This window comes from Corvus cornix, chromosome 24, assembly GCF_000738735.6.
Source record: "Corvus cornix cornix isolate S_Up_H32 chromosome 24, ASM73873v5, whole genome shotgun sequence".
Lineage (NCBI taxonomy): Eukaryota > Metazoa > Chordata > Aves > Passeriformes > Corvidae > Corvus > Corvus cornix.
Window position 1 is genome coordinate 6061901 of NC_046353.1, and position 26383 is coordinate 6088283.

The 26383-nt window shown below is 51.5% G+C and overlaps 1 protein-coding gene across 3 annotated transcripts in view; it reads left to right on the forward strand.

The window, feature by feature from the left end:
* The first annotated feature begins 7486 nt into the window (after positions 1 to 7486).
* The window catches only part of FLI1 (Fli-1 proto-oncogene, ETS transcription factor), an 85733-nt gene continuing 66836 nt past the window's right edge, over positions 7487 to 26383 (forward strand). Inside the window, exons 1-2 of one of the 3 annotated variants that reach the window (XM_010403973.3) lie at positions 7487 to 7955; positions 9826 to 9934. In XM_010403973.3, the coding sequence (XP_010402275.1) occupies positions 9869 to 9934 (66 nt within the window). In that variant the 5' untranslated portion in view covers positions 7487 to 7955; positions 9826 to 9868. Of the gene's footprint in view, positions 7956 to 9825; positions 9935 to 20345; positions 20532 to 26383 lie in introns of those variants that run through there. The other 2 variants (XM_010403974.3, XM_039564915.1) reach the window with 2 other exon arrangements.

Sequence of the window (26383 nt, forward strand, 5' to 3'; positions counted from 1 at the left end):
AAACAATTTTCAGATTTAAAAGTGAACTGGGAAAAGACAATGTGGCCTGGCCCCTTATCTGCTGCTATCTGCTCCCGACAAGCTGCGGGCCCAGATTGGGCCTGCGGGAGATTTCGAGTGTTTATGGGCCACGGGAGGGAGGGACAGGAGGGGAAATCTGCTGGGGGAGATAAGTCCAGGAAATGGGGCTGGTGGCTGGAGCAGAGTCAACAAAGCTGAGCGAGCAACCGGACACCTCCGGAGTCCCGAGGATGTGACTCAGTGTCACGACTCAGTGTCACGACTCAGTGTCACCACTGCAGCTCCCCAGCAAGCAGGCCTGGAGTGGTCCATGCCTGCCGTGGAAAAGGGAAACATCCTCATCTCTTTACACACTTGGAATGTTCTCCAGTGGGGAGCCCAAACTGAAGCTCCTCAATCCTGAACTAAACCCCTTGGTTCTGCAGGACTGGGAGCATGAGCTGGGCCCAGCTCTGGGCTCAGGGGTCACACCTGGGGTTTATAATGTGCTGTGTAAATCCAGAAGCTCCCTGGGCCCCAAAGGACCACCTGGTCTTTGTCCATGTGCCACCAGTGCAGCTCAGAACCCACAGCACGAGGCAGGAGCTGCTCACATGGGCACCAGGAGATTTTTATGACCACCGGGATGTTTTTATAACCACCTGTTTTCCCCATGTGCACAAGGGGTTTGGTGGTAACTGGAAAAGTGTGTGGGCTCGTCTGTAATGTATTTCAAACTCAAAAATATCTGGGCTAATTATATCCAAGAACAGCAGCTGACATTGTTCTGGCAGCCCAAAAACTGTCCTAAGCATGGCTGTGGGATGGAAAAGTGAGGTTTGTGTGCTCTTCCTCTGGAAAACCAGCTGGAGGAAGCTTTCATGCTCTGATGGTTGTTTCTAAGCAGGAAAACTGATGCAAACTCCGTTCTTTGGGACAGCTGCTCTGGTTTTACCTTAAACGCTGTAATTTAGGACAGACTCTTCACATCCGAGCTACTGAGGCGAAAAGCAGCCTCATGGAGAGCAGAGGGCCACTGACCTCCAGCTGCAGAGCCTGGGCCACCCCAGCTCTGTCCTGGCTCCGGTTTTACTGACTGAGCTCTGAGTTCACGGCATTTTCATGTGGTTGGCTGGCGGGGTTTTCCTCATGCCCTGCTCCAGCCCTGCTTTGGGTGCTGCTGTTCTGCGCTTACCTGGCTCCAGCAGCTTCAGCTTCGCTCCCGCTGTTGCCCCGCTGTCCCAGCATTGCTGTGCCCAGGCCATGGGAGCCAAACAGGGCTCCAGGAACTGTCCCTGGCCCAGGCACCTCTGAGGGCATTCACAGAAATCCGGAATGGTTTGGGTTGGAGGGACCTTAAAGCTCCAGTTCCATCCCTGCCCTGGATCCCAGGGTGTTCCTCAGGTGCTTTCCATCACTGGCACAGAGGAAAACAAGCCTCCCCTCCCCCTTCCTGCAGATTCCTCTTTCACCCCCATGCCTCTCCCTGTGAATGTTTTGAATCCCGGTTTCATCCCCTCCACGCTTTTGCTGCCAGAGGCTGGTGGAAGATTCCCTGCCCACAGCAGGGATCTTCAAGCTCCCTTCCAACCCAAACCCTTCTATCAAATCTGCCTTTCTCCTATCTCCTCTCCTTGCACTTCCTTCTTGTCCCAGACATCTTCTTTGGCTCATAAATAGGTCAGGGTTGCCCTCAGCCTTTCCTGCTGTCCCTGTCCCGGTCCAACCCCTGTTGGGATGTCCAGGAGGCCCCGTCAGTGCATGGCAAAGCCCTGACACGGAGCCATTTCAACAAACTCTCACTTGATAACGTTAGCCAGGGAGATTTCCCGAATCTCGGCTCCTCTCCAGCTGGGAGCATTATCCCCCACAAAGCACCTTCCCATGGAAAGGCTGCTCCAGCAGCACTGGGCAGGGAACCCTTTAATCTGCCTGGAGCCCCCTGAGCTGCTGGGGACAGTGGGGAGACAAGGGCTGAGGTATCTGAGCTCTTCAAGGGAAAGCCCCGCACAGGAAGGGCTGGAAAACTCCATTTCTCTGGATTGTTCTAAATTCCCTCTTTATTTTATGGTTCCTCTGATTCAAAGAGAAACCTTCTCAGCAGAGGAGTGGGAAACATTTCCATGTCAAAGCCTTGGAATCACATCAAGCTCCTGCTTTAGGCATTTCTTTCCCTCTAATTCACCTTGGGGTTGGGGTTTTTTTACTCCTTTTCATTCCTCCAGCTGTTCATGCAGCCCTTTGGTGGAGCTGCCTTTCTCCTCCCTCCCTTCCCTCCTGTAGCATCCACAGTGGATCTCACAAGGTGAGATATTTCCAAGGAATTAATCTCTGGGAAGAATTCATGGATGCATTTGCTTGGTTGGTTGTTTTTCTGTGGAGACCAGAGCAGGTGGAGCCCCTTCAGAGCTCCAGAAGGGTCTTCAGGGGCTGCCTGGTCTCTCTTGAGCAGGAGAGCTCAAGCCCAGGTTGGCCATGGAGGCTCCGAGGGAGAATCAGGACAAGAATTTATGGTTTTGCTTAAAAGAAAAGAGGAAAGAAGCAATCCAGCGTGAGCAAAGGCTATACAAGGAGGGGGAGCCGTACCAGAGGCAAGGGTAACCTTGAGTTTTATATCCCAAAAAAAGAAGATTTTCATCTCTTCTACAAGACATGCTTCATGTAAAATTTACTAAAAAGCAAAGCAAAGCCAATCTTGCCGGGAGCGTGGGGTCACGGCCACTTCTCTGTTCTGAAGAGGCAAAACTCTGCTGGAGGAAGAGCTTTGTTCTTCATTTCTTTTCCTTCTTTTCTTCTCTTTTTCTGGTCAGCATCAGCTGGGCAGGGACCTCTGTGGGGAAGGGACCTCGGAGGGGTGGCAGTGCTGTCACCAGGGGCCACGGCCACCCGGTGACACTGTGAGGGGTGACATCACAGCCCACGGCTGCTCTGTCACAGAATGGATGCTGGAGGGGCTGAACACAAAAATCCTGGGAAAAAAGAGGAGGTAGAGAGGTAGAGAGGTCCCAGGAGAGTGGGGCCTGCTCAGGAGGAGCGGAACTCGTGGAGGGTAAGGGGTTTATAGGATTCCTGTCCTGCTTCTGCCACAGGGATTAAATTCCTGTCCCTCCTCTGTCACTCCAGGATGAGACCTCTCTGCCACAAGAATCCCTGTCCTCCCTCTGCCCCTCAGGGATTAGATCCCTTTGCCAAAGGGATTCCTGTCCCACCTCTGCCCCTCAGGGATTAGATCCCTTTGCCAAAGGGATTCCTGTCCCACCTCTGCCCCTCAGGGATTAGATCCCTTTGCCAAAGGGATTCCTGTCCCACCTCTGCCCCTCAGGGATTAGATCCCTCTGCCACAGGGATGAAATTCCTCTTCCTCCTTTGCCACTACAGGATTAGATCCTTCTGCCCTGGGATTCCTGTCCCACCTCATCCTACCCCACTGCCATGGGGTCCAAGGTCTTATCAACCCTTCCCTACACTTCCTTCCTGCCTTTTGTCCGTGAAGCTTTCCTTGTCCAGGAAATGTCTCTGTAACCCTCCCATCCCACCCCACACAACCTCAGGAGGATCTCTCTAAGGACTGGTAAAAACCCACATGGATTGAGGCTCACACCAGTCCCCAACCCAAACTGGTTTAACGGGAGTTCTGTGACATCCCACAGACAGTAAATCATTTCCTTGGATGCTCACAAACAACAGGAGTGGAAACGCCGCTGTTTTGTAAATGATCAGGGCTTTAACAACACCACCAAACTCCCACTTTTTGTAACCTCCCAATGAACACTCCTCGAAATAAACACTCCAAACGTGTCCTCAAACCCAGACAGTGAAAAGAGAAAGGTTCTCGTTCCCATTAAACAGACAGGGAAGAAGGAAATTAAAATTCCTGGGGCACTCATGAACCTTCACCTAACATTCCTTTTTCAGGAATAACATAAAATCCAACAATGACAGCAATCCCTTTTTTCCTATGCCCTCATTTTATCCCTGGAACTAAAGCTTTCCCCGTGTTGTGATAATGATTTTATCAATAATTTATGATTATTTATTTGAGTACTCTGATCACATACATCACCAATATTAGGGTGAAGTGCTTTCTATTTTAAAGGTGTTTTTCCTGCTAGAGAGTGATTCAGCAGAGCTGAAATGTTTTTCCCAAAAATATTTATAGTGGGTTTGCTGATTTTCAGTGGAGTTCATCAAAGTGCCTTTAATGATTAAATTAATAAGTGGCAATGAAAGAGCAGATTCTCACTGAAATGGGGCTTTCTGAGCTCTCTGAATGAAACCTTTTTGCAATGGTAATTTATGACAGAAAATCTTTTTCATGCTAAAATTCTAAATTTGTCCTTCTTATCGATGGAAAACGAAAATATATGTTAGCAGGGAGGATTTCCCTCTCAGACTAATAATGCAATTTCAGGAATATGGCTAATTTTAATTCAATTTAACTGCTTCACCTATGCAAAAGTACCTTTGTGGCAGATGCTGCTTAAAGACAGCACAGGGAAAAGGCAGAGTTTGCAGCCACAGAGGGTTCTTAGCTTGTCTCCAAACTCCCCAGCAGCACAGCAGATGCAAACCCGGATGGACACCTCTCCATGGCAGTTGTTTCACCATTTCTTCCCTGAATCCAGGGGAATTCGGGAGCCTGGTTTTGTTCCTCCTCCGGGATTTACCCGTGGGATGCGAAGTTTGTGCCCCCTGAAGCACAAAGTGCCAGTCCCTGCAGAGGGAGCAGGATGTGGAAGGTGTTTGGGATCCTCCATTCCTGTGGGGTTCTGCCCTTGGTCACCGATGGATCTCCCCGTTTTTCCCTCCTGGGTGTCGTGGTGGCCAATTTCACTGGGACAGAGTCGTCACCTCACCTGTGGCTGCTCTTCTTGGCCACGGGGCCAGGTTTTGAGGTGCCGACAGATTTTGGGAGAGGAGCAGGGGCAGAACGAGTTGTTGTCATTATTTCCCCATAGCACGTGGAAACGGGGGTGGCCAGTTCAAAACCCCACGTTTTCCTGCCAGGAGAGAGAAACTGAAGCCCAGCAGCGTGTGTGTGGTTCCATATCAAGCACTGGAGCTCCATCTGCCTTCCCAGACCTTCCCCTTCTTCCTAATTAACATGTTGAGGAATTTTAAAATGTAATAAACATGATTTCTAAACAAGCCGAAAGGAAAGCTCGCTGCTCTCCGGTTTGATGTAAACATTTACAGCGCGGCTCCATCCTTAAACAGCTAATCTTATAGCGACCTATTAAAATAAAATGAATTGTGTTATAATTCATCCTAAAGCAACCTCGGGGTGAGTGGATCAGGTAACTCCTGCTTTTGCAGCCCTCATGACGTTTTTAATCAAATTCAGCTGTAATTGCTGGAGCATTCACATGCCTCTTTTAATACCCTGCCTCCATTTGGGACTCGTATGAGTCTGTTTTCTCTTAACGGAGCTAATAAATAGAAAACATGAAAAGAGCACATTTTGCGGGGCTCGGAGCTTTTGCAGCGTTCCGTTTGTCGCAGCAGCTGTCTCATGGGAACGCGGCACTTGTCAGCTCCCCCGCGCCCTGGGCTAAAACCCTTTGTGCGGCTGAAGCCGCTGGTTTTGTGTCGCACCCCGCTCAAGGGGACGGGGACACTGTCCTCTCCCTTGAGCGGGAGCTGCGGGAAGGATTTCATTGGCACCTTTAGAACACCGCCGCCGCTGAGGGATGCTGAAATGTTGCTTACGAACAAGTCACCCGCGGTTTGGGGAGGAAAGCTTGAAATGCGGGCTCTGCCTCCGAGATGCTCGTGTAAACAAAACCCCTGCAACTTTCCCTGCCCAGGAGAGCAGGGGGGCGGTGGGCTTGGGGTTTTTTTTTCAGTCCCCGACGCTCCAGCTGTTTCCAATTTGCCAGCAATTTTCTTTTGGGCTAGTAAAGCTCCCAGGATGGCTGGAAGTGGCCACATGGGTTTCTCCCCTCGGCTGTGGGGTTTGGTTACAAGGGACAGCAAACCCAGCTCGGGATTCGGGGCAGGCGTTTCCCCTGAACTTGGGAGTGCTTTACACCCCAAAATTTCTGTTAACGCCAACCTTTAAAGGTTGTTTCATTGCAGGTTGTGCGTGTGCTCGGGGGTCCCTGTCGGAGCCAGGCTGAGATTGCTGGAAAAGTGCAGGAAAATAAGAGGAAAATGAGAGGAAGGGGCAGAGATGCCTTCGCGGGTTCCCTGCCCCGCCAGGAAAACGGAACGAGGCGTCAGGGAACACAAGAGCGGAGCCCTCGGCGTTCCTCCCGTGCGCCGTGTTCGCGTAATTCACACGCGGAAACGTGAGAAAAGAATGAGCGATGACTTTGAAACGTGAGCCCGTTCGGTCCCCGGCCGGCTGGGCTGTGCAGAGTTGTTCCCATCCCCGCAGAATAATGAGATTAAGCCTTGGAAAGAGCATCTTGAACCCCGTGCACGCGATTTTTAAAAAGCCTTTAATGATGACAACGCTGCTTTTGATTTTAAAGGGTTTTTTCCCTATTCCCTTCCTCTCCTATTTGTACCCCGATCCCTTCTCTCCTGAGCTCCTCGCGAGTCCCTCCGGTCGCTTTGCTTTTCCTTCCATCCCAAAGCAGCTTCTCCCTAAAATCCGCGTCCCCTCACCTTGAGGGAAAGGGTTTCTCTCGCCACAAACAACAACAATTATAACAACAACAAAGAATCCCAAGAATTTCTATATTAAAAAGCGGCGAGCTCCCTGATCGCTGGGTGCAGGTCTGAGTCTGTTTTCCTTGGAAATTGGGAGGAATGCTAAACGCCTCGTCTACCAGGGAGTAAATTGTGTGCGGAGCTCAAGGCACGGCTCCCAGGTTGCCCTTTCACCCCTTCACTTTATATGTTCCTCTTATTAAGGAGAAAAATGTTTCAATATGTTGGAATTTGGGGCAAAGCCGGGAAGGGGAGAAGGAGAATAGAGAATGGGAGAACATTTTCCAAATAGTTTTGGTAACCCTTCTGAGGGCTGCATTTTAAAATTGATGTTGTACTAAAATCCCTGGAACTTTTTGCCCAGGTTAGCGCAAAATATTGTCTGCGAAGGCTTCTGAGATGACAAAATGCACCAGGAACGTGACTCCGATGGGGAGAAAAACATCCCTGGATTGAAGATGTGTTCCCTCTCCCTCCTGAACGCGTTACTATTTGATAGGCTCTTATGAAATAGCTAAAAAGAGCTGGAGATTCGGCTTGCAGGGAGAAATGCGGAATTCTTGATCCAAAGGAATCGTTTGGAGCCGATTCCATCCCGCTTTCCCAGCCACGAGCATCTGCAGCGTGCTCCGTCATGCTTTCGGTCCTGCTGCAGGGGGAAATGGGTTAACTCTTTTCTAGGTAAAAGTAAGGAAAAAAACCCTCAAAATAAGGAACGATGATTTAAAAACGGATATTTGAAACTTCCTGGTTTTAAAAAGGGGAATTTAAAGTAGCACTTGAGCTCCACTCAGCGTCTCTTTTCGGCTTGACTCCTCAGCAATAGTTTTTTTAAAAAGTTTTGAATTTTTTTCCTGTTTTTTTTTTTTCTCTTTTTCCTTTTTTTCGGTGTGTTGTTTAAAGTCGCTCACAGCGCCAGGAGGGCTCATGGGGCGAGGATGTCCCACGGCCACGAATAATCGGAGGGAACAGCTGGAATATTGATAAGGGGGGCAAACGGAAATCAAATGAAAAGTAGAGGGCAGAGAAGCGAGGGAAAGGAAAGCAAAGCACGTCCTGGAGCTGCGAGCAGCACAGAAGCCCCCTGAGGAAATGCCTGCTTGATGCAGCCTGTCTGGATGGGCTGGGAATTTTAACTTCAGCGCTGCTTTGGATCCAACAAGTTGAAATCTCTCTTCTCCCTGCAAAACTGCAGCGGCAAGGGCAGGGATCCACAGCTGGCGGGGAGCTTGGGTTTGGTCTCAACCTGGATCTTTACAAACTGCTCTGCCACTGGCTGAGGGCAAAGGGTCTAAGAGGTGAGTCCTTTCAATCATAGCGATGAGAATAAGCGATTCTAAAATGAGTTTAAGAGGCCTTTTTCTATCGCGGCTGACGCTGGCAGGACGAGACGATTGATAAATAATCCAGTGCAGACTCTCGAGAACCGGCTCCAAAATATGCAGATGGATTTATTTACATGCACAGGCGTAATTACAACAGGGAGGTAAAGGAGGCGGGGGGGGGGGGGGGGGGGGGGGACGCTAATCAGGGGTAAAGAGGGGAGCGGGGGAAACCAATATGGGAATCCTTGACCCCAGAAAATTTACTGGCGAGGCAAAATTACCTTGTCCCTCCACTCTGCCTGCCCCCACCCCCCGGCGCAAGTTCAGAAGCGAAAGAAACTGGAATGTGTTAGGAGGGAGGACGACAGGAAAAAAAAGAATTGTACTTATCAGAAACACATTGTCTGCCTTAGAGCCGCTTGCCCTCCCGTGCCAGCTGGACGCGCAATAAATACTTGAGAAATCAATAAAAGGGGGGTTACGTGCAGATACAGAACTTTTCTTTCCCGGTTGTTGGGCTGCGGCGTTCTTTTCTTGGGTTTTTTTTTTGTTTTTGTTTTTTTTTTTTCTTTCCCGTAACTCCGCCGATGTTTCGGGGGCGCGGGGGTGTCCCCGGGCTTTGCAGGGGCGCAGCTCCAGCTGCCGGGCAGCTTCATTAACAGAGCTCTGTAATTAACCCCGGGGCTGGCTCGGGTTAGACCCGGACAAGCGGCGCTAAAGGCGCAGTCAGGACCCCACAGCTTTTCCTCAAGAGCTTGGAAAAAACCCCAAAGCAACAAGCCCGGAGCGCGGGCCGCTCGTGCGCTGCTCTTGGCGCATCCTTCCCATCCTGTCGGATCATTTTCCTGCGGTAATTCCCGGGTCAATGTCCGACTCTCGCCTTCCATCCCGGGAAAACGGGACGGAGCAGCAGCGCTTAGGAGCGGCAGGCTGGGGATGCTTCTTAATGAGGCACTAATTACACTTAGCTAATTACGGTTAGCTGATTGTTTTCTGGCGCGTTCCAGGAGGACTCCAGACCCCGAGAGGAGCCGGGAGGACAAATAAAATCGGTTGTCGGATGTTTTGGTGGCTGCGGGTCTGTTTTCCCACACATCGTCCCGTTTTTCACCATTGTTATTCATCTCTGCGTCTCTGTAGTGACGATTTTGGGGGTTGGAGGCAAAAAAAACCCCCAAAAACTTGTTCATCAGGAGCTCATCGAGTCTCAGGAGCGCAGAAAGTCTGAGATAAAGTCTGAGCAGGACCCGAAATAGAAACGGGATTGGCAACCCCGAGAGTTTTTTTAATATTTGCAGCGATGCTTCCATTCGGGATATTTTTTAATTTACGGTTTAATTATTGCTGGTGAGGAAGGTTCTTTAAATCAGTCGGGGCCGGCGGGTTAATGGCTCGGGATGGTTTCAATGAGCCGGGAAAGGCAAGGGCCCCTCACTCAGCCCAGGGAAACCTCGGGGTACGAGTCAATGGGGTTAACTAGGCTCGACATGAAAACACGAGTATTTCAGCTGGCTTTTAATTGTTGGCTAAGAAATTCAGTTAATCAAATGTCAAACGTTTCCCTCCGCTCTGGTCAAAAGTGAAGAAGGCTCTTTTCCTGAGCAGGAGGGGGAATCCAAAGGAAAAACCAAAATAACCCAGAAATAAACCTCTGCTCTCTGAGTCTCTCACTTGATTTTAGTTGCTGTGTTGATGGGGTTCTCTGTCTTTGAAAAGCTACGCTTAAATGCTTGATCATTCCCCTCTGAATTTTAGTACCAATCTTATCTTTAAATCAGGCTTTATTCCTTTACTTTTCTGTATGCATATATATGACCTGGAGTATTTGTATGATTTATTTCAGGTCAAATTTAGGACCTTTAAATATATCTAATAAACCAGTAAGGATGTTTCAGACTGTACCAGACACTTCGTCTTACGTCAAGGTAAGACATGACAGCATCTTTAAACAGGTAATGTCAAAAATTCCAATCCTCCCAAATTCACGGTCGTTTGTATTGGTTGAAAATCTCATTCCCTTTCTTACTGAATTTAGCAGGAGAAAAATCCCTTGATCTTCGGTGGGAGAGGGGGCAGAGGCTGAAATATCAAATTTCTAATTTTGGAAATGTGCAGAGCTGAGTCAAAAGTTGTCTCATTGGGGACAAACAGTGAGTTCAGGTGGGCTTGTCTTTTCTCCTGCATCGATGCTGCGTTCGCTGGGTTATCCTCTAGTCAGGGTCTCCTAAATCCCAGTGTGGTCCTGGTTTATTGCTCTGGAACCACCGCCACCATGGGGCTGTGCTGCTGGGTTAAATCCCAGACTTCTCTCATAGTGGCTCCTTGAATTTCCTCCCAATTTTCTGCTCTCCCAGCCCCTCTTAGTCCCAAACCAGAGCTAAATTTCATTTCTCTTCTCCGCCGTGCCAGCTCCTTAATTCCAGGTGCAGGGTGATCTGTGGAGTTGTGTGGTTTCTGAAAGGTCCATTTCAGAATGGATTTAGAGGGGGGAAATGTTGAATGAGTCAAAGGCAAACATCTCTGTCAGCTGCTGAAGCAATGGATTGTCACACCAGGCAGTGCTGTGTAACACAGATTTCTTTCCGTGCTCCTGGTGGTTTTCCTTGAGTGTTTCCATGCAATTTAGTGGGGAAATTAACTTCAGTTGTTGGTTTTGAACTGATATTACCAGACCTTGCACTCCAAATACTTGCTTGCATATATATTTTTTTTTCTTTTTTTTCATTTAAAAAACGGATCTTACAATTCTTTCAATGGCCCACTTCTGCCTCTTTCTGTTTTAAAGATTAAAACAAAAACCAAAGCAGGGTTGGCACAGCCTTGTCCCTTTGTACCTCACTTGAGCTCTCTATTATATTTGACATCATATAGGGGTTTTTCACAACAGTTCCCAAGAATGTAAATAAACCAAGCCTGGGACATCTGGGTTACACGTTTGAGGCAAACCCTGCATGCAGCAGCACTTAGGGAAAATCTAAACCACAACCTCTCCTGTCCCTGAAGAAACACAGGAGGGTGTTAACTAGAGTTGGGTGGATAATTTGTAATGAATAATTTATTACAGGAATTCGCTCTCTCTTTTTTCCCCCTTTCCCTCTCTCAATGATCCGTGCCCCAGTTGGGATTTTCATGTGCATCCGCATTATTGGGGATGATTCCTGTGGATAATCCCGAGGTTATGGCTCAGTTTGGGTGGCTTGTTGGGACAGTCAGCAGTGGAAATACCAGCTTGGGATGATCCCAGGTCAGCTGGCATTGGGTGAACTCGTGCAGCTGCTCCACGTTTCTACAGCAGATCCAACCAGGAATGGGCAGGATTCCCTGTTGGGTTGATATCCCCCAAGATCCCACTCCCATCTCGGTGTTTCAGGGCATGTTGGTGAGTTAATTCTGCTCATTAAGTTTGCACAGCTCTGGACCAGGTTCTGAAACACCAGAAATTTTGTGGAAAACAGCTGAAATTCAGGTCTGGGGAAGGCAAATCCCTCCGAGTCCAAGCGAAGGGAGATGTTCCCCAGTGCGTGACTGGCTGTGGCATTGGTTCCCTTTGGAGCTGGGGATGTGGGCAGTTCTCCGGGATGCTCTGTTTGCAGGGAGGAGATGAAGGCCCTGGGACATCCTCCAGTGTGGCATCACTGCCCTGGGTGTGGAGGCAGATCCTGGCCTGCTCCAGTTAGGAGGAATTTTGAATTGAGTGGAACGGAGACCCAGGGCTGAATAACGGAACATTCCAGCAGAGCCGGGGGAGCCTGCCCCTATCCCTGTCGGGGCAGCCTCCTTGTGAAGCGCAGCCCTGCAGGAAAAGGCTGGAACAGAGCTCTATTCCTGGGAGTTTGTGCCATATCCACCAGGAAGAGCTCTCCAGGTGGGACTCACAGTGCGGAGGGAGGGATGAGCTGTGGGATGCCGGGCTCTGCCTCTAACCCAACCCTTCCTCCTCAGCTGACATTGTTTTGGGCAAGGATTCTGTCTCTGCTGTTTTGTCTGCAGAGCTTCTTCCACCCCAATGGCACTGGGGAAAGGATTTGTTCCTGTCCTTAAAAAAAGCAATGGGATTTTGATGGAGTCTGATCCAAAATCCTCCGGAGACAAAGGAAATGTCTGCCACCAACCCTCAGTGGTTGGAGTGGGGCAGCTCTGTCACAGTGGGACCAAATGGTACCAGGGCAGCTCACTCAGAACTGTTCAAAAAAGTGGGAATGGGGTGAAATCCAGGGAAGTTTGACCCTTAAACACATGGGTGAGGTCAATCTCTGCCCCTCGGAGTTTGGTGGCAGCTTCCAGTGACTCAAATGCATCCAGAGGGAACAGAGAGGTGCTGACGGTGCCTGAGTTATTCCCAGGAGAGCTGGGATTGATGGATGTTCCAGGCAGTGGGAAATGTGGCTGTGGATGCACTCCCGGGTGGAGGGAGCTCGGTGCTCCTGAGCAGGGCCCCTCACTTCCCCGTCTCCCAGTGTGGCTGCAGCCAAACAGGGGCTGGTCCCACTGAGACCCCGCTGCCTTCCTTCCCCTCCTGCTTCCCCACACCGACCTGGGAGGGCTTCCCAAGCTCTGGGGAGCACAAGGTTTGAAAAGCAGAAGATTGAGAGAAGATTGAGTCCCAATTCCTCTCTCTTTCTGTGTCTATTCTTACTACTTTTCACGTCACTCCTTCTCCACAAAACCTTATTTGCTGTCTTATGGATGGGAGAAGTATTTTCTTCGTTACTTTTGTGGGATGTGGTGGGATTCCACCAGAAAAAGAGAGATTGGGATTGATCTTTCCTACAAATCCTCCCCGACAGATGGACAGGGTGCATCAACTCCAGGTTTACTCTGTGCCTTGGACAGAAAATACCTCATCTCTGTGGCTTGGAGCCCAGGGGGTGTTCCACAGGAATTCCCAGGAGGAACAAACTCACCCAATATCCCGTGAGTACCTCCAGGCCACGGAGCTCTTGCCATGGCTTTCCAAATGCAGACTGAGGGGTGAGGTGAGGTGCGGGAGCTGCAGGAGGATTTCATTCGAAAACACTTCGTTTTAACAAGGACTTTTACGTGGAGTCACTCGGATTGGAGCTCAGCCTCTCAGTTCTGTGACCTCCATTTCTATCACAGCACAGAGGAGTATGGAAAGCACTGATACCAGATCCCACAGAACTCCTGACAGGGGAACCCAATCCCACAGAACTCCTGATGCTGAATTCTCTCTCATATCCACTTCTTGTAGGGGCCTTAACTCAGTGGAGGGCTGGGAATACGTAGAAATAAAAAAGAATTTTGATCCTTCATGGCTGATTCTGCAGAACTGCTGAAGAATTTCTGTTCCTCAGACCATTAGGGACTGACTGACCTGTGAGTATTTCGTAGTTCACCGTGTGTCAGAGGGCGCCAATCTCATCTAAACACAGGGACTTGACTTTAGGGAATGAAACGTGGAATATAATCGGGAAATGAAATGTTAAAAGAAGACAGAGCTGGAATCCTGACCGGAGGGATATGGGAAGAATTAGGGCCATAAGCATAGCACCGTGACCTCTGAATACTGATTTTTGAATTATTCCCATTGCCACGAGCTCCTCAGGGCTAGAGCAGCCCTCGCTCCCCTCCTGCCCCGCCAGTCGGTGGTTTCAGATCCGTGGAAAGGCGGCACGAGAGCAGTTCTGGGGGTTCATTATTCACCCGCGCTTTTCTTCTGCCCTCGGGCAACGTCCGAACGCTTCGTGTGCCCGTTTATCGCCTGCTCCTCGCACACTCAGCGCTTCTGCTTTCGCTTCCCGTGCCCTGCCCTCCCCGAGGCAGCCGGGGCCGGGGTGAGCCTCCCTCCCTTCCTGCTCCTGGAGCTACTTTTCCTGCTCCTGGAGCTCCTTTCCTGCTTCTGGAGCCCCTTTCCTGCTCCTGGAGATACTTTTCCTTCTCTTGGAGCCCCTTTCCCACTCCTGGAGCCCCTTTCCTGCTCCTGGAACTCCTTTCCTGCTCCTGGAACTCCTTTCCTTCTCCTGGAGCCCCTTTCCTGTTCCTGGAGATGCTTTTCCTTCTTCTGGAACTCCTTTCCTTCTCCTGGAGTTCTTTTCCTTCTGGAGCGGGGCTCCCCCTTTAAGCCCGGCTTTTACGCAGCCCTAAGGTTCGTGGTGCAGCACAAAGAAGGATATTCATGGAGGGAAAAGGGGCTGCGTGGCTGGGAACAATATTGGGCTTGTTCTTGCTCTCCCTCCGCCTGGAAAGTTTACAGAAGCCCTAAAGAGAGAGGGGGTAAATTCTTTTTTTAAGGACAAAACAGTGAGGTTTTCTTTGGGGCGGGCACTGCCAAACCGTGGCACGGACACGTCCCTTTCCCGCCGAACAGGAGCAGGGGACAGGTTGCCAGGAAAAAATATCCCGGGATTTCGTTGGTTTTGCGGCGGGATTGGTGCCTGATGGACCGAGGGAGGGGAAGGCGCTGCAGAGGGGTCAGCCCGCAGGTGCTCAGGGATGCGCGGGTGGAAACCTGCCCGTGTTCCCAGGAGCAGCTGGACAACCTGAGCCCGGCAGGAAAGGGAAAACCAAAACCTCCCTGGACTGTTTTTCCCCGGTCCGGGTGCTGATGTTCCTACTGAGTGCATCCTCCAGCGCTTCATCCTTTTCTGCTCATTCTTGTTTCCCTTTTCCCCATTCCTGGCATCCCGGAGGATTCCAGTCCCTCTCCCTGGGCTCGGGAGGACGGGACAGGCCCCTCCAGAGAAGGTGGGGACCGCAGCGGCTTCGGGGGCAGAAGCTGCTGTGAACTCCCACGCCACTCACCCTCCACGATCACTAATTCCGTGTGCACCCAATCGTTTCTCTTCGTTTTCCCTTTTGACACCCATTTCTGGGATCACAAACGCTGCTGAACTGTCGGGCTTCAGCAGCTCGTTGATGAACGCCTTGTGACAATTCCGTGCGTAAGGATTTCGGTCTCGTTTGCACCCTCTGCCCTAAAGAGGAAAGCCCCTCTCCGCGTGCCCGTGTCCTGCCGTTTCCCCGTGCTCAGCCCCGCGCTCTTAGGGAAGGGCTGGCATTGCTCCTTCCCCGCTTTACCTTCAGGACACGGCCTGAATCGAAGTCGAGGTGGGAGAAAAGTTGTTTTTCTCCTGGAATTGTGACGTGTTGGAGCTTTCTAAAATAAACCAGACTCCCGGGCACAAGGGACGAGCTTTTGCAGTGACCTCCGTCTTTAGGCAGCAGCAACCAACCCCCCCTCCCCAGCTCCGCGACCTTTTAATGGCTCCATTCTTTCCCGATTTACAGAAAAACGCCCCCCTCCCAATAAGCTGGATCCAGGGAATTTCATATCCCAGCCCTCCCTACGCTCTCCGGCCCCGTGTTTAGAAGGAGAGGAGGTGTGGAGGGAAAGGGCAGCAAAAAGGGAAGAAAAGGGAGAGTGAATGCTAAGGGGGAAAAATGCTTTAAATCTTTCCTGTAAATCTCCAAACATATGAAGTCTGAGGAACAAATTCAAAGCAGGCACGGCCGCCTGAAGAGAAGTTCGAGAGAAATATTCTGTTCCATTCAAGCGCATCAAGGGTCTCGCTGAAGTCTTGTTTGGCTAAGGTCAGACGAGACTGGGTTCTCCAATAAAAATAAATCTCAAATTAATTATGGCCTCAAGCGAGGGGCCAGACGTTCGGAGCTAGTGCACTGCAGTCTGTTTTTTTGGCCTTCGGTATTTTTGTTTTTTGTGCCTCAGCTTTTCAATAATTGCGGGATGGGGGAGGGAGGGAGGGCGGGGGCTGTTTTATTGGGACATGGAACTCAAATAAAAGCGGCCAGGACACCGCTCGCCCCGCTCGCCCCTCATTGCCAAGCAGCTTCAAAGCTCCTGCATCTTCTCCACTCCACTTTTAAGACTTTAAGTTTTACTTAGTACCGATTAGCGGGGAATAACTTCCCGGCTTCAGGTTCCCAAATCCCCTGGGCTGTTCCTGTGGGGAGGAGGGACCCCATCCTTCAGTTCTGCAGCTGGAAGCCTCTCCTGATTCCCTTTTATTGCTGCAGCTGAAAAGCGGAGGTTTGCCCAATTAGTTCGGTCTAAAATTGGGATTCGCTTCTGGGGATCGAATCCCAGGGCTGCAGTTTGGGCTTTTTGCTCGTAAGAATGTGGGGTTAGAACACAAACAAAACACGTCGCGTTTTTCTTTCTGCGGCGGGGTCGGTGCCAGAGGAAAGGCAGAGCCGGGGATTTTAAACGTTCTCTGGAGCTGGGGGAGAGTTTTCCTCCAGTGAAGGATGAACTCTGTCCCCCTTCAAGTACAGAATGATGAGAATTACGTGTAGAGTGAATAAATGTATAGCAAGTTATGGAGAAAATCGTATTATTAGATGGATAACACACACAATGCACCCAGCGCAGGCTCTGTAAATACGCGTGTACTGGAAGCTCCTCTAAAGAAGGGGACACTGTGCCACAGTCAGCGGGAAACGAGGCACTTGCTAGCGACAAAGCCAGGGCATGGATGTCTGGGGGGTTTTGAGCTGCCCTCCCCATCACCGCGTTAGTTCACAGCGACAGTTCCAGGCTGGGCACAACGAGAGCTCAGCTGATGCTGTTGGGGTCAGAGAGGGTGACAGAAGCCAATCCCCTCTCCCATCCTCGCAAAATCAGATTCGCACCCTGCAGTGGGGCTGGGGAAGGTTTTCACTGTGTTTATTCCTAGGGAATAACTGGCGGGTTTAGTTAGGAAGCGATGCCCGCTAATCCCGTGTGGGTGACAGACAGAAAACCCGAATCTTTGGGGTTCTGTGAGGGACTGGCACCGAACTGCACCGAGGGTTAATTCCTTTGGGTCCGACACCAAACAGCTCCAGGCCACATCCCCCCAGTGGATCCTCTTTCCTTTCGTTCGGATCGCGCCGAACGCGGCGTTTTCACCTTCTCCGTGTGGGGCTGCAGCCCCTGGACCCAGCCCTGGGGACGGGGAGAGGAGGTGGGGACGTGCCGAGCGCCTGAGATCGATATTGAACTAATTAAAAACGCCGCTCGACAATTCCGTTACATTCATTAACGGAGTGAAAGATAATAATAATAATAATAATAATAATAATAATAATAATAATAATAATAATAGAGGAGTAACAGATTTCTACCAGCCTGTCCCGATATAAGCATTTGAAATCTTCCGTGGTTGCCAAGATCAAATGATTTTCCAGATGTCTGGTGGTGACCACATTAAACAGATCCTAATTCCTCTGCTGTACGTACATGTGCATCCAAAGGGCGAGCAACAGACCCAGAGTGGCGCGCATCGCTCAGCCCCGTGCCCGGCTTTCCCCCGCCTGTCTCGGCTCCCTTCTTCTTGGTTAAATGCCCTTCAATAACAATTCTCACTTCAATAACAGTTAAATTCTCAGTTCAATAGCAGTTCAAACCTCAGTTAAATACTCAGTTAAAGAACAGTTAAATACCCAGAGTCACGGTACAACCACCTAGGATGATTCAGAGCTTGGCGCACGGAGGTTAGGAATATTCCAGCCTTTTCCAAAAAACTTTGGTATAACTTCCAGGGTGGCTTTGGGTTTGGTTTTGAGGGGGTTTTGGTTTGTTTGTTTTGTTTTTGTTTTTTTGGGGGGGCGGTGTTTAAAAAAAAAAAAACAGAAAAAAAATAAAGCAATGCTTCTATCGTTCGTTATTTGGGAGGAAAATAGCAGAGTGTTCCTCTTGTCTTTAGAGTGTGTAACAGCTTCGCTCATTCCCTTATCTCTTGGATTCTCCCAAATGTTATTTTAGACCAAACACAGGAGGTGAAGCGCGGAGCATCCCTGGCAGACCTGGTACCCCGAGTGACCCGAGCAGGCTCCGTTCGATTCATCCCCAGACATGCAAAATAAGCCCCTGGGGGTCACGGTGCCCGTCTGGCCATAAAATGTAGAGTTGGGTTCCTGAAACACCTCCCGGTGGGATGGCGGGGGGTCTGTTTGGCACCTTCCCGTCTTTGGGAGCGCCGGGGATGGGCGGCGGGGGCCGGATTTGTTTGTCCCTCCAGCCCGGAGTTGGGCAAAGGGGTTTGGAGAGGCTGGGCTCGGGGTGTTGGGCTCGGGGGCTTTTGAGGGTGTTGGGCTCGGCTCCCGTGAGCTGGGCGCGTTTCCAGGTGGTTTCTCGCCCGGATCCCCGGCTCTCCCCCACCGTCGGTCCCGCAGCCCCAGCTCAAAGTGCCGAGTGAGGTCCGTGGGTGACAGAGGCTCCTTCCAGGGGATTTTCCCTCCTTCCTTTCGCGGTTCGGATCCTCAGCCTGTCCTCTTCCTCACCCCCACCCGCGGTGTTTGTCGGGGCTGGTAGAGAGCGTTGTCTAGAGAGGAAACCATTTGGGTTTTGAAAGGATGCGTTTCACTCTTCCCTTTAACCTCTCGCTTTTCTGCTCGCTGCAGCCTCCTGCCATGTGGGAACGCCGAGGGGGGAGCCGGGACGGGAGCTTTGGCGGGGGGACAGGACAGAGGGCAGGGAAAAGCAAAGAGGAATGAGGAAAGCAAAGGGTTAACCGTGATTTCTTTTAATTGAACTCCAGTTTTGTGGCCCTAGGCGAGGGGGGACCTGACCCCGCTAGCAGCATCCAGATGTGCTGCTCTCGGGGGACCCCGGCGCAGACCCCGGGACTGCGGGGCAGACGGGGGAGGCCGGGGGTGCGGGGGCCGCGCTGTCCCTGCGCTCCCCCTTCACCTCCCGGCTGCGGGCGGCCTCAATCGCTGGCAAGCAGCGAGCCCAAAACCTCCAGGTCTGGTCACGTTCAGCCCCGTGTCTGCATCCGAACTGCAAAATTGTAGCTGAATTGATGAGGCTAATTTCAGAGGAGGGGGAGGGAGGGAGGGGAGGGAGGGGCAAGGGGGATCTGCGGCTCTCTCCTGCCAGCTCCGGGCTTGGAGAAATAAAGTATTAATAAGGCATCTCTGCCGCGGCCGGCTAGAAACACCGGTGGCATTATTGCACTTCCCTTTTGGAAGGGGCAGGATCACTTTGGAGATCATTTTGCCCCCCCTCACCCCCCTCCCCGTGGCTGGACTAAAGACAGGGGGAAACAAAAAGCCTGGACACAACCGGCACTGGACAAGGTAATGCTCTCCAGCGATGTGCAGGGTGTCCTCCCGCCTTGACACTTTTCTTTCGTTGCTTCACCCTCCTCTTCCCCCCTCTGCTCTGCCCCCCGCTTTGTGGAAGTGGGGCAGCAGGGACGCCCCGGCTGTTGCATGATGTGTTCCGCCGCTGGTTATTTTGGCAAGGGCGGGGGGAGCGGGGGAGCTGCACAGGCGGGCATTGTCTCCCTTCCCCGGCTCCTTTGGAAGGGTTCGGCTTTTCCCGGAAAAAGGAAAACGCGCGTTTCTCCTCCGCTGCTCGCTCCCGTTTGAATGAGAGGCAGAATTGCACGCCAGGTCTGAGGCGAGGTTTACAGGCTGCTGGCTGAGGGGTTTTGTTTGCTGTGCCCGTCAGGAGCGGTAAATTCCGCTCTTCTGACGATTATTGTGAGGTTTTGACATTTTTGTCAAGTGGGGGTGTCCCCCCGCTCTGCGTGGGGTTTAACACCTCAGCGAGGAGCTCGCACTGTGAGAGGAGGCTGGGAAAGGACTCCCGGCACCTGAAAGGAAGGACGGAAAACTATCCATCCCAGGGTTTTCCCTTCCGAGCCCCGTATCCCACCCGGCGAGACGAGCGGGAGTGAGGGGAAGGGGCGAAAGTGGCCGAGAGCCTCGGCGTGCCCAGCCCCATCCGCAGCCTCTGTTTAACCCTGGGCCGTCTGTCTGTCCTGCATTATGGGACTCACCGCTCGCTCCTGGCACCCTCGGCTCACGCTCCGTGCTGGGAGGCGTGAAGGAGAGGGCTCGAAATACGCTTTAAATGCGTTTTAATCGCCAGGTTTTTCTTTTCTCCCTCCGCCTGCCGTCACTGAGTCGCATTTACGGTTTTCTCCCCTTAATTTTTCCCGCTGACTGGAAAACGCATTAATAAAAAAATCTGTGGGAAGAGACGGAAACTCAGTGAGTCAGGCTAAAGCTGCTCCAGCCAAAAGGAAAAAAAAATGGCAAAAACCCACGTTAAACTAAACTGGGGGATGACACAGGCGGGCTAACACGGGCTGGGGTGCGAGGCAAGCGCTGCGCTGGCCGGGCTGTCCCAGAGACAAACAAGAGCTGTGACAGAGGTGGCCATTGTTCTGCCCCTTCTTATCTAAATGGAGCAAATATCCTGTATGTAAAATATATATATTTTCATCAAGAAGGCAGGACCAGCGTAGAGACGAAGGTTTCCTCCTCGAGTGACTTCACTTCCCAAAATTAGCAGAAAAAAACGTTTCATCCGGTTAACTGTCTCTTTTTCGCTCTGCTGCAACAACCAAAGTCAAAAAAAGAGAGAGACCGAGAGAGAGGGAGGGAGGGAGGGAGGGAGAGAGGGGGAGAGGGGGTACGGAGAGAGCAACGAAACCGCTGGAAGGGCAGCGAGAAGAGCGAAAAGAGAGAGAAGGATAAAAAACTTCAGGAGGCGTCAGTCGCAGGCTAAACCGGGTCAATGTGTGGAATATTGCTGGTCCCGGCTGGAAGTTATTCCCGATGGACGGCACTATTAAGGTAAGGGGGCAGGAGGGGCTGGGGGTCCCCTCTGCCTGGGGGGGCTCTGGAAAGGGGCGCGGGGCTGGGGGCCGGCTCCGGCCGGGCTCTCTCCTCCTCCTCCTCCTCCTCCTACTCCTTCTTCTCCTCCTCCTCTCTCGCCGCCGCCGCCGCCGCGTCTCGGGGCTCTCCCGTCGCCTCCCCGGTGCTCGGGGGTTCGCAGCCGGCTCGTACCCCTGGGGCAGGGGCCGCGGAGGGGGCAGCTCCCGTCCCCCGGTTCCGGAGGGCAGTGACAGCTCCTGTCCCCGGCGTGGCTCGGAGCTGCCCCAGATGTGCGTGTGCCCCTGGCCCCGATCCCTCGCCCGGCCCTGGCTCTGGTGGTCGCCCGTGCGTTTCCTCCAGCAACTTTTTTGGTTTTTTTGGCGCGGAAAAAGCCCCGGGTTGGAGCAGAAACATCACCCCGGCTTGGGGGAAAGGGAAGCGGAGTGTGGCAAATAAACCACCAACATAACCAACCTCTGGTGGCCTTGAGCAACCAGGGACGCTGCTGGGGCTGGGAGTGCAGTTCCCCCTCCTGTCCCCCGGCCAACCGGCCACTCTTTCGGTCCCTGGAAAGATAAACCAAGCCTTTCCAAGCTCCCTGAGGTGCTTCTCGGAGCCCAGGCAGCACAGGGCTGGCTCTGGGGGACCCTCGTGTGATTCTGACGGGCTCTTCTTGAGGGAGTGCTGCGGAACAGAAGCCGCTCGAACAGAGGAGCCTTGAAGCGAGAGACGCTGTGGGTGTGTTTGGGTTGGAGGATTTCGAAAGATGCCTATCGCCTGGCTGGGTGGGGTGTCGAGCTCGTCTTAAAAGTGCTTTTTTTTTCTTTTTTTTTTTTTTTTTTTTTTTTTTTTTTTTTTTTTTTTTTTTTTTTTTTTATTTTATTTTGCTGACCTGGGTAGAACGGAGCTGCAAATGGGCAGGAACTGAAACTGTCTCCCCTAGATTGCAGCTTGTGACAAGTGCACGGTTTGGAAAGGTTTCAAGAGAAGGGGGAGGGAAGGAGGAGATGGGCAGGAAGAGAAAATGGAAAGAGGGAATGAAAGGGTGAATGTCAGAAAAGAAGGGAGAAAGCAGGAGCATTGAAAGCAAATATTTGGGAGCTATGGCTGGAATAAGACAGGTTTTCCCCTCCACCTCCTCAGATCTGTAGCAAAAAAGTAACCTGGGCCTCATTCAGGATACATTTAATGCACCACAACCTTCTTTGATTTGTGGAGCCCTAAATATTGTGCAGTGAAAGTGCAGAAATCCCCCATCTGTGCCTTTGCTGCGGCGCACACATGGACCTGCTTTTCTGCACAGGCCAGGAGCCCCGTGCACCATCCCCTGAGCAGAGCTGCACTGTTCCCATCTGCCCCCAAACTCCTGGAGCCCCTGGAGCTGCTCCTGTCCCCCGTTGCACTGAGCTGCTCCCCCCAGGCTGTGGTTTGCGGATGAGGAACTGCGACACTGCGAGCTCGGCTCAGTCACGTTGGAGGCTGCGGCCAAAGGAGGAACTCGGCCACATCCCAGGTCACTGCCCCGGGCCTGGGCCTGCCCTCGGACTGCTCTGCAGCAGCTCTGCTCCTGCCCTGCTGCCCTGCTGCTGCGGGAATCATGGAACTGGTGGGGCTGGGAGAAACTGGATCCAGGGGCAGGATCTGCTCCTGGGCTCCTTCCCTGCGCCGTTCCAGAACCAGCAGCACTCTGCAGGTCCCCATGTCCCCATGTCCCCTCTGACAATGCCTTGCACTGAGATCCCTCTTTCTGTGCCGTGCACTGAAATCCCTCTTTCTGTGCCGTGCACTGAGATCAGTGCTCCTGTCCTGCCCAAAGGATTAGCTGAGATTCCTTGCAAATTTTCCTGCAAAACTGTGGGTCCCAAGGAGTGCCAGCCCCCCACACTGAGAGATTTGCTGCAGGAAGGGTGAGACCCCCTTGCCTGGCTTCTCACAGGTGAAGGGCAGCATGAGAGGATGTGGCTTGAGGTGCTGCAATGTTTTTGGTGTGCTGAGCTCTATATTTAACCTGTGCTGCAGGGTGGGTCCGGCTCCGAAGGCAAAGTGAAGCAAACCCGGGCACATCCTGAGCAAAGCAATTTGACAGCAATTGTGGCCTCAGCTCTGCTCTCCCACGGAGGCATTGATTTATCTCAGAGCTCTGCATTTGTGTTGGGGAAAGTATGGCAGAAAGATGCACATCAGTGACTGGAGAGCAAGAAAAACACAGGGAAAGGTTCTTTCATCATCTGCAGCAAGAACACGGGGCGGGCCCAGATGAAATCTGAGTTCCGGTGCGGGGACAGGCGCTTCCCACCCCAAACTCAGAAATATTCCTGACCTGGGAGAGGACAAGTGCTAGATTTGGGACAGGGCTGTGCACTCCAGATGATTTTCTTTTTTAGCAATTTAAATTTGACAAGTGACTGTTTTTTTAAGCCTATGCAAAACTATTCCACAGACTAATTGTTTTAATTGAGCTGGAGCCTTTCACTGCAGAGAGGCAGGTGCGGGGGTTGGGTCCAGCCTGCTTTGCAAACCTCTCCCTTTCCCTGAAATCTCCAGTACTTGGTTTGTATTTTGCTCTTCATCTTTTTATCAGAAAGGGTTTTGATGACTCTCTGGCTGCTGGTTTTACCTCCCTGGAGTAATTTAACTGCACACCTGCCCTGCTGCAGGGGAAGGGATAAATCCACTGGAGCCTTGAGCTGTCCCAAGGGCTCAGAGCCATGCTGGGGAAACAGGGCATGGCCAGGCAATAAATGTGGTTGGGATGGTCCTTGTGGATGTGGATCCCTTGTGGGCACTGTGTGCGAGTGTGAATTGTCCTCAAGCTGTCAGCCCAAACAGGGAATTCCATGGATACAAACATAAAACACAGGATCAGCTCAGGACTTGAAGTCATCATTCCCCACCACGCACTGACTGACATCCCATGTGACAGTGCTGAGCCAGTGCACCAGGCCTAGAACACATTTTTATTTATTCACAAAGGGTTATTTATCTTGCAGAGAATCAGATCACCTGCTGAGGAGGTTGGTGGCGATTTTTGCTGCATTCTCTGAATAATCTGTTTAATACGTGGCAGGAGTGGAACTGGCTGGCTGGGAAAGTGCTCCCTGGAGCAATGCTCAAAGAGTTTTGTGGAGGAAGAAGTGCAGGAAATCTGAGTTATTTCCACATTCTGCTCGTATTCTGTGAACAGCCCTGGCAGATGGTGATGGGAGCCAGTGAAACTCCTGACTCTTGTGTTTGCACTAATTTTAAATAGTCGCCAACATTTTTATTGTGCCTCTAGACATTCAAATCCCATCTTCTTTGGGTTAACACCCCACTTTGATTGACTTGCATTGTGTTTGGGGGACTTGGCTTTTATTGTCTCACAGTAAATCAGAAAAGGGCCCATCTCACCATCAGCGAGATGCTCATGCACGGCCTTCCTCACAATAACAAATGGTGTGGTTTCAGGCTGCTTTAATTGTTTCAGTTCCACTTTATGCGTGGAGAATAATTAAAGTAAATACACTTGCCAGAGCCTGCCTGTTCATGAAAAAGCACATTTTGTTTAGCTGTTTCCTTCATTCCATGAAAACAGATTTACCCTGATGCTGTGGCCATCGGAGAGCCCCTCAGTGAGGATTTTGCATTACTCAAGCGGAGGACAGCCGTGTCCCTGAATGGGGGGAGGACTCGTGTGTTGGCGTTGCCATAGCGAAGGGTGGGGCTGCGTTTTGGAGCAATCGCTGCCGTTTGTGAGCGGGAGGCGTCCGCTCTCGCTCTCAAACTTGGCCATCGGGATCTCACACTAAGAAAATGTTTCCTTTTTGAGCAATTTTAGTGTCTGTTTGGCTCTTTTTAACGGCCCCGGCTTTGGCCCCTGAGGGATGGCCTTTCCTGCTAAAGGGCATTGACTCCTCATCTCCACACTGGAAAAATATTAAATAAATCACAAAGACTTGAGGGACGACTTTCCGTGGTGCTGTCCCTCAAAAGCAATTTGGAACAAACCCACCTGGAATTTCCAGGGCATGAGCAGTGATATTCCCTCCTCCCCTGACCCCCGTTCGAAGGTATTTATATTGCATAATAACTTTCTAACGTGGAACAGCAAAAACCATTTAGGAAGGTTTTCTGATGGGGATATTTTGATGTTGCTGCTTCATTTTCCCTTCGAGATCCACGTGCAAAGGGACATCTCCTGCCTTAGCACGAACTTCCAGCCTCGGTGTCCTGCTGGGTGCTGCCAGCTCAGAGTGCTCAGTGCTGACTCCCACTTGCCAGCAAGCACTGGGAAAGCCTTTTCCGAGCCTGCAGTGTATTTTCTCCTGCTCAGAACAGGATGATTGCTCTGAGGTAAACCTTTACCCGACAAAACAATGCAATTGCTTGGATTTGAAGCCCTTGGAGCTTTGCTCTAAGGCTTTAAGGAGGTGCTGAGAGCCTGGTGTATTTGCTTTACCTTCACAGGATGTGGTCACTTGAAGGAGTAGCAATGCATGTCCTGAGGATTTCATGCCTTTATTTTAGTTATTGATTTCAGTTCTGGGCTATTCCTTCCATGGGATGGGGGAGGGAACAGCTGCCGTCCCTGCTGGCAGCATCTCTGTGGGGAGTTCTGTGGGGTGCAGGATGCTGTTCCTTGCAGTGTCACCGTCAGGAGCAGCAGGGGGGAGGCTGCACCTCGGGGTGAGCTCTTAGATGACACGGAGAGGTGCGATGTGCTGGGGGAAGGGCATTTTGAGCAAGGTTTGCAGGAAGCAGAGTTTATTTCCTTCAGGGCTCTCCTTCCTGGACTCACAGGAGGTTTTTCCTCTTGAGTTCAGCTCCCATCTGCTCTGAGGGGTCAGGTCTAGAACACGTCAATGTACATCCTCAGCACAGAGCATCTCCCAGTCTTTTGTTCCCCACAAGCCATCAGAGGCTGAGGTTCCTTTACAGCCCCTCATCAGTTGCCCTTGAAAAACAAAAACCTCTCCTTGTGCCTGAGTTCACCTGAGCCCTTACAGAGACCCTGTGTCCCACCTCAGCACAAACACACACCAGCAGGAGAGGCAAAGGAGCCAAGGGAGCCTTAACCTCAGGGTTTCAGATATTCGTGGGTTTGCCGAACCCCTAAAGCTGCAGAAGCCTGGTGTGCATGGATGTGCACCCAGAAAAAGCAGCTCTAACACATCAAGTTTAGTTCAACAGCTTGATTTGGAGCCAATTTCCACCAGAAATGGGAAATTCTCTTCACATCCCTCACCTGGCCCGGACAGCAGGTCTGCTCCCCTGCCCGTGCCTCTCCTGTGCTCTGGTGCACACCTGAACACACGTTCCCCATGCACATGAAGCTCTGGCTCCTAAAAAGAGCTGCCTGGGGGCCATCACACAACCCTGGGTGAGGCCCAAAGACACTTCTGAGCCAACAAACACTTTCAGACAAGGCTGTGGCTGCACTTTTATAGCTGGGCTTGAAATACAGACAAAAATACCAGCCCCAAATGTGGGTTTCTGCCTCTGTTGGGAATCATTTGTCTGAGGTGGACCCAAGTCTTGGGTGCCTTTATCACCCTAAAAATTGTATGAACAGCACCGTGTGTGACAGGACAGTGCCTGATCTGCTCTGCTGAGTCGCAGGTATCAAAGCCTTCAAGATGTTGATGCATTTTCTGCTTGTTTTCTTCCTTCCTCTCATTACCAGGCCACATAATTACTGATGTGTATCTCCCCACCAGTAACACCCACCTGGAAACCTGGCTCTGGTGCTGAACTTACCACAAACGGTGCCTCCTTCCTCCTTCTCCTCCTCCTCCTCCTCCTCCTCCTCCTCCTCCTCCTCCTCCACCAGAAGCTTTTCCTTCAGAGCCCCA